This window comes from Cetorhinus maximus, chromosome 10 (genome assembly GCF_964194155.1).
Source record: "Cetorhinus maximus chromosome 10, sCetMax3.hap1.1, whole genome shotgun sequence".
NCBI classification, from domain to species: domain Eukaryota; kingdom Metazoa; phylum Chordata; class Chondrichthyes; order Lamniformes; family Cetorhinidae; genus Cetorhinus; species Cetorhinus maximus.
Window position 1 is genome coordinate 62114159 of NC_135888.1, and position 8165 is coordinate 62122323.

Here is an 8165-nt window from a genome sequence, read left to right on the forward strand (position 1 = left end):
ACACTCGTGCCACACAAGTGCCAGGCAATGACCATCTCTAACCAGAGAGAATCTTACCATCACCCCTTGACATTCAATGGCATTATCATTGATGAATCCCCCACTATCAACATTCTGGGGGTTGCAATTGACCAGAAACTGAACTGGGCCAACCTGAAAAAAACCTGTGGCTACAAGAGCAGGTCAGATGTCATGAATTTGTTGGCAAGTAACTCACCTCCTGACTCCCCAAAGGCTGTCTACCATCTACAAGGCACAAATCAGGAGTGTAATGGAATACTCTCCACTTGCCTGGATGAGTGCAGCTCCAACAACACTCATGAAGCTTGACACCATCCAGGATGAAGCAGCCTGCTTGATTGTCACCCCATCCATCACCTTCAATATTCACTCCCTTTATGACCAACACATAGTGGCAGCAGTGTTTACCATCTACAAGATGCACTGCAGAGACTCACCAAACCCGCAACCTCTAACACCTTGAAGGACAAAGGCAGAAGGTGTATGGAAACACCACCACCTGCAAGGTCCTCTCCAAGCCACACACCACCCTGACTTGGAAATATATTGCTGTTCCTTCAATGTTGCTTGTTCAAAATCCTGGAACGCAGTGATTCACAAAGACGCCTCACCACTATCTTCTGAAGGGCAATTAGGGATGGGCAATAAATGCTGCTCTAGCCAGTGACACCCACATCCCATGAAAGAATAAAAAAGAACCTCTCCTTTAGATTCTGACTGATGTGCTCTGTATCTGTCAGCAGTTTCACTGTATGAAGTGAATTCCACACTCTCAGTTAGAAACCAAGCTTGTAGCAATCGCTGCTCTGAGAATTGCGGCTAGAAGAATGTGATTTTAAATCCGGTACATGTTCCTTTCAAGTGTGGTTCTGTCTGGCAGTGCAAAGGCCTGGGAGTTACTTTTTATTAGTTACTCTTATTAATTCACTGCTTTTGTATTGTCTCAGGGCAAGAGTTGGAAAGTGATTCCCAACCAGTAATCTACACTGAAGTGCAGACACCGGTAAAGGTTTGTAAAAGTACTTTCAATTAAGTCAGCCTAATGTTGTTACATTAATGGAGCACCTTTGATGTAGAAAACCAACATTTCACAAAAAGGGGAGACAATAATTGATATAAGGAATGGATGCTGAGCTTAGGATACTTGATAGCTTGATCAACAAGGTGAGAAACCTTGTGAAAGATTTAGAGCAAAGAGTGGTTGGGGGTTTAGGGAGGGTGTTCCAACTAATGGTGGAGCAGTGGGGAGGGGGCAATTCACAAAAGGCTAGAATCAGAAGACTGAATGGTGCGGGAGGTGATGGAAGAGGTGCAACGCTAGGGTGGATTGAGGATGTTGGAGGCATCTGAAAACAAGAAAAAGGGTTTTAAAGTTATTATGGAGGGATTGCTTGATGAAAAAGACAATGATTCATTTAGTTTACCTTCTGGTAGTCACATGATATGTTGTCAACTAATAAAGCCAATCAGCCTCTATCAATTATTCTACAACTGAATCAGGTATGGGCTGAATATTCTGGGGGGGTGGGAGGTGGGAGGAGCAGATGGCAAGTCCCCCTGGAAACCAAGTCGACAAGAAGCTGACCAACCCCAAGCCAAGCAACCCCACAGCATTGAAGCACCGTGGGGTTCATTAACAAGAGCCGAATGGGTCTTCTGCCCTTCACTGGGGAAAAAGTCCGCTCCTCTAGAGCTGTCGGCTAATCTGATTGGTCAGCAGAGCCATCAGTCCCAGCAGTGCCAGGAGGATGTCGGTGGCAGCTGCCAGGACTGCAGCTAAAGAGAGAAGCACAAGGCCTAGAATCCCCAGAACAGGTAAGTCCAGTCTTCGCCCGGGAGGGTTTGCGAGCGTTAGGACATGGGCACATGGGGGCGGGTTGGGTGGGCTTAAGAGAGGGAATGGGTAGGAAGGAAAGGGGGTTCTGTCTAAGGGGAGCTGCCCCACAATCGGCAAAGGGTGGCCCCTGAAGCGTTAAAAAAATGGGCTTCCCGCTCCCAGCCATGCCAAATGTACTGTGGCATAGGCAGTGTGTTATTAGGGTCAATTGACTTGAGAATGAGCCTACTGACCCTTAAATGGTCATTTTAATATGGCGGGTGGGCTGCTGATTTTGACACCCACCTGCCCCCCGTATTATTGGGGTGAGCCCAGGGGTGGTGGGAAGGTGGTGCGGTGGGTGCCACACCATTTTATGTGCCCCTGTGTGAGAAATTCTCCCTCTGGTGGAATATAAAATTCAACCCATGAGGTGAGTGATGTATAGATTTGCGAACCATAGTCTCAAAAACATCTATTTCTTCCAAACATGCTACATACTAATTACTCATTACTTTCCACCAGTTACAGCTGGATGATGTTAAGGGGCAGGAACATCGGCTGCATATTTTTTCACTCCCTAGCCCAGGGATATGCTGAGAGTAATAGGAACTCCTTCACTCTCTCCTCCCACTGCTGCCTTGTGAAGGTGATCACCAAACTCAACAACAGATCGCCAACAATTTGCTACTGTTTGGAGCCTTAGAAATAGTAACCACAATAAGGTTCTTCATGGGAGAGAAACAGTTTCTCCCCCATCTACTCTATCAGAACCCCTCATAATTTTGAACCCCTCATAATTTATCAAGTCTGCCCTTAACTGTCTCTGGTCTAAGGAGAACAGTCCCAGCAGATTTAGCTTTACTACATAACATGTAAATCCCTCACCCATGGGATAGAGGTTCAAGGAAATTGCAGAGGCATGTTGGGTGAGGTCATGAAGAGATCAGTCATCAAGGATGAGATGGAGAACTAAACATCAGAACTTCCTGAATTGGTATCACAACTACCCCACTGAGTCATAGGAAGGTTTGAGAGTCAATAAATTACATAGTCATACCGGAGCTTTCATTATAAAACCAAGGGCTTCTTCATCATAAAAAAGGTTGTTACAAGGCTATGCCCCTTTATTTTTGAAAATATGATTTTCAACTTTCAACTGACTGGAACTTTTGCAATTTGAACTGAGACAGAGCAAACTGCATAAAAATGCAAGGCATCATTCCAAGATGAGCATGAGAAACCAACAAATCTCCCTCACAGGAGTATGAAGAGAGAGACATTTGTTATAATCCAGACACGAATTGAAACTCATAACTCTCTCTAAGGAGGAGACATTAATAATACAAAGTACTGGATATTGAAACAATGGCTGCCACACACAGACCCACCCAAACCCTCTTGGAAATACACAATGGATGAAGTATTTCAAGGCAAGGCTGTCAGCCACTAGAGAGAGATCGCAAGTGACACAGGCAGTGTCCAGAAAATCTTGCACAGAGGAAACAAGCTGGGGCTGTCGCTCTCTCCCACTCTATCTTTTTGGAATAAGCTTGTCACCCGGTTCAAGAAACCAACTCAACCAGGAACCAGCCCGAGGACCAAGATCTCGTAATAATTGCAACATCTTCTTCATCTGACCATATCAAGAAACCAGCTAACCTAAATCACCTGCAACGCTTAAAATCTATGCCTCAAGGGCAATCAAAGGACACGTAACCATATATTCTTTTACCTTTTTTTATTTGTATTCTAACTACCCTTATTTCTGATACGTGTGTGTTTATGTGTGTGTGTGTGCATGCGTACGTGTGTGTGTGTTTGTCCCCTAATGATTGCATGAGGGCCGAGTGCTTGACATGCATTTTTATTATTTTTCTCGGGTTTAGAGGTTAATAAATAAGTTCTTTCTTTGACTCAAAAAAACCTTGTTTGTTTGGCTCCTTATTGCTCACAGCTTGAAGAGTTAAATACATTCTGATTTTGAAAGGTGTGTCCTCGTGAAGGAGAAATTTAAACCTTTGTTGTGACCAACCAAGGAGGTTGAATAGAGGGAAGCCAATTCTCCCTTTCTCACCTGGTTGTAACAATGTTCACAGTCCTGTCCTGGAACTACCTCAACATGTCACTGTTGTCTGACCAGCTCCTATCTGGGCAATTGTGTCTTGAGAGGGACTGGCATCAATGCATCTCCTGCTGGCAGATTGAATTGTTGTCATGGCACCTCAGTTGCAGGCTCTGTTACAAGGTCACTGTGTGATGTTCTGAAGCTGAGGCAGGAATAGGAGTTTTGTGCTGTGAGCAACTTCTTGAATTCAGTCGGGGAAATAATGCAAGGTTATGCTCATGGTGCTGATCCCCACTCAATGAGAGGAGACAGTCAAACATTGAGATAATTAATTTTAAAAGCACCCACTTCCAGTTCTGTACTCTGCACAGGAATTCAACGATACCATGATTCCTAGCTCAAAAGATATACCTTACCAGAAGGACTTGCATTTATATAGCACCTTTAATGTAGTAAAACATTTCTAGGTGCTTCACCAGAGTGTTTTCAAACACTACTTGAAACTGAGCCACATAAGGAGACATTAGAACAGAGGACCAAAAGCTTGGTCAAAGATAGTTTTTTATGAGTGTCTTAAAAGAGAAGAGAGGTAGAGCAGCTGAGAGGCTTAGCGGGGGAAATCCAAAGCTTTGCACCTAGACAGCTGAAAACATAGCCACCAATTGTCAGAGTGATTAAAATTGGGGATGCCTAATTGGCCAGAATTTAAAGAGTGCCGGGATCTCAGAGGGCTGTAGGGCCGAAGGAAGTTACAGAGACAGAGATGGATGAGGCGATGGAGAGCTTCCTGAAATAAGGATGAAAATTTTAAAACCCAGGAACAGTCGGACTGGGAGCAGTGAGGACTGGATTGCTGGGTGAGTGGGAATTGGTTCTGGTTAGGGTGCAGGTTTTAAAACTTTTGTAGCATTTTGAATTGTTCCTCTCTCTACAGACTCAGGCAACTCAATCTGAAGCCCGCGGCAGGCGTGAAAACGAATTTGCCTACGCCAACTTGCAGCATGAATCAATCGGTCAACAGCAGGAAAAGGGTCAAAGTGACAAAGTGGAGATCTTGGGCACTGTGTGAAAGAGCGCAGAAGTAAGCTGCAATCAATTCAATAGTATGGATTACAGAGAATCAGCAAAACAGTAAATGACATTGAACAAATTGAGTGGTAATTTTTACGGGTAAAGTAATTTCGAAATGATCCCTAAATGGAAGTAAAATAGTTACAGGCTGTTAAATGTATAATGTGTCAAACTCCTTGCGCATTGTGTACACTCCTGTAATTTACTTCCTGTCATACTTTGTGTCATGCTCCCTCTCATCCTTCTTTCTCCAGTCACACAGTTTTTCCATCCCACCTTACCCCTTCACACTTTTTCCTGTCACACAGTTCCACATCATGTTTCTCCCTGCACTCTTGAGCACTCTTACAATTTACTTTGCTACCCACGTTCCTCTCACATTTTGTTATTTTCAATGTATTGATTTGAAGTGGCATCTGCTCTGATTCACTGAGGGTAATGCCACAAGTCTTCTGCTAATGTTCCATGAAAGAATACTGTAAGCTGAAACATTGTAAATTCTTATAAACCTATTGTACATTTTAGATGAAAGCTGGATCTACCCTGTGTTTGTAAATGATCATTTCAAAAAAAAAATTTGAAAATGTATAAAAGGTGCATGATTGAATAGTGCAGTGGATGAAGCATTGGTCTTCCACTTCTCAGATCCTGAGTGCAAACCCAGCCCATTTGGGTGAGATGAATATGTCCTCAGTCTACTGACTATAGTGACACTAGGTGAAGTGAGTTTGAATATCTTATTCCGATTCCTATTTACCTTAAGTCTGCAACACAAAACTGATAATAATTCATCCTAATTTCCAGTCTTGCTCAAAGGGACTGAGCGTTACTTCATGAGTTTCTTCTGAGATTGGAACAGAGCTGTGGGCGTTTAGTGGCAGCTTTACTCTTTTTCTAATCATGCTATAACTGACCTGTGAATACTTGATGCTAATGTTTCAGAAGTGCCTGCCTATAGGAACACACATCAGGAAATCAAAGGCAGGCACAAGCAGAAAAGCAAGAGCAGCATGCCTGCTCAACTCCTCAACATGCTCGCCCATCAGAAAATCTTCTCTCTTGGAAAAATGTTGACAAAATCAACTCTTTGGCACCTGAGGTCTTCGATCGTAAGTGCAGATTCAAACATTCTCAGATAGACATGTGCAAGGTTCTCGTGCTGCCACTCCCACCCTCACTCTGATGTACATTTCCTCTTCAATTGTCTCTGTCTCCAACTCAGTCGATTGGCTTTGTGTTGTAGGGTTCCCAACTCTGCTTGGACATAGTCCAGGAGATCTATCATATGATCTCCAAATGCCCACCCTCACGCTCCTTCTATTGGGCACCCAGCATGTCCACCTTCCCAGATAACTGATTGGAAAGTGAATGGACTCCTCATTACCTGGCTGAATCATTCTTGACTGTCAGTCAAACAGCCTTTGATCCATTGCCCAATATTTATTTATGCCTCTTTGATTTTTCTCTTGGACCCTCCTCATTTGATCACAGCAGTGTCCTGGAGATGAATCTTTAGTTCCTGGGAACTCCAGGATAATCTAGCAGGGTTGGCAACTATAGTGTTCTGGTCTATCTTTGTTGCTATTTCCCTGTCTAACTATATATCCATTTAGTTCTTTTGCTCTATTTCTACCTCTCTGTATATCTATTTGTTTATCTGTATATCCCTTTGTGTTTATCTCTATCCATGTCTATTTCTTTCTGTACTATCTTTGTCCCTATCTATTTCTCTACATTGTTCTTTCTTTCTCTTTATATATATATATATATCTCACAACCTTCTCTTTTTATGTGCATATCCATGTCTCTATTTCTATCTCTCTTCCTCCCTATCTGTCTTTCTCCCTATCTATCTTGCTACCTCAGTCTCTCTTTTTCTCTTTCTATCTCTCTCTATGTATCTATATCTCACACTTACTGTCTCTGATTTTTTCTCTTCTCATTAACTTTTTTATTAAGGGGTTAGTGTAACATTCTATAGGAGAGCTCAATATTAAACTAAACTCAACATTCATTCGAATAATTTCAATTAAAATAAGTTTTGCCAATACAAATGTAGGGAGAAATCTAGAAGTTTAAAAAGCCACTAACAACACAAATACAGGAATCTAAATCAGTAAATAATGTTTCAATAATTAATAAACATTTTATCAAATCAAAATTAATCATCTTAAGTTATTTTGTTTTACTCTTGTTTAAATATAAAAGTTGATTTTAGTTATTCGAAGTGTTCAGAATCTCCAGACACTGAATCTCAGGAACGAAACATACCACTACTTCTGTGGAAAAAGATTTGCATTTCTCAAAAATGTTCTTTTGATTTTCTGAATTTGAATAATTACAAAATGATTGGAATGATTAACTGGTCTGCAGAATGGAAGCAGTCCATCCCGACAGCTGTGCCTGGCTAGAGTGTAATACAATGAAATACAGGACAGCTGTGGTTCTATGGCAGTGTCAAGCTGTATCATATAAAGCACAGTAATTTTAACTTTGGGGGTGATGATATTGAATTAACTCCCCCCTGCCCCCCACCCAGTATACATTCTGCCCGATCCTCCATTCCATTACAGTCAATGGAAGAAAAAATCAGACAGGGTTCATAATGGGCAGCAATTTGACATCGCTATCTCCCATTGATAGAATTACCCAACTTTGTTCCTTCCACTAGCTGCCATTGATTTATTGGGAGCTGGGACCTGGGGATGTCTGGTATGTTACAGTGTCTTTTTTTTAATATATATATTTAGTGAAAATACCTTTATTACTGTACAGCTGTGGGCTTTGTTTATGAATTTTCACCGTGCTCGTCGAAATCTTGTAATAAATGTGTAAATTGTGGATTAATTACTAACCAGGATATTCCACCCCGAGAAATAAATAAAACACATGGATATTAGGAGTTGCTGTGTTCAAAATGTTGTGTCTCTTCACAATGACAGGTTGCATTGTCTATTGCGTATGGCCATTCGTGAATCAGTTAAAAAGTGTTCAAAGATTCCCTAAGGAGTCACTGGCTGAAGCTTGGGAGAAACTGAACTGTATGGTTTGTTTAAATCTGGATTTAATTCCCTGCGGCTGGAATGCAACAACGTGTTTGTCTCCTAGGATTCAGTCATGGATTTCCATAGTGCCTGTCACATCTTCAGGACATTCCAAAGTGTTTAATAGCCTGTGAAGTACTTTTTG

General features: G+C 41.9%; 1 protein-coding gene across 1 annotated transcript in view; it reads left to right on the top strand.

Moving 5' to 3' along the window:
- LOC144685727 (B-cell receptor CD22-like) overlaps nt 1-7871 on the top strand; it is a 54780-nt gene extending 46909 nt beyond the window's left edge. The window contains exons 8-9 of the mRNA XM_078550554.1: nt 969-1030; nt 4840-7871. Coding sequence (XP_078406680.1) covers nt 969-1030; nt 4840-4974 — 197 coding nt within the window. The 3' untranslated portion in view covers nt 4975-7871. The remainder of the gene's footprint in view (nt 1-968; nt 1031-4839) is intronic.
- Nucleotides 7872-8165: the final 294 nt, after the last annotated feature.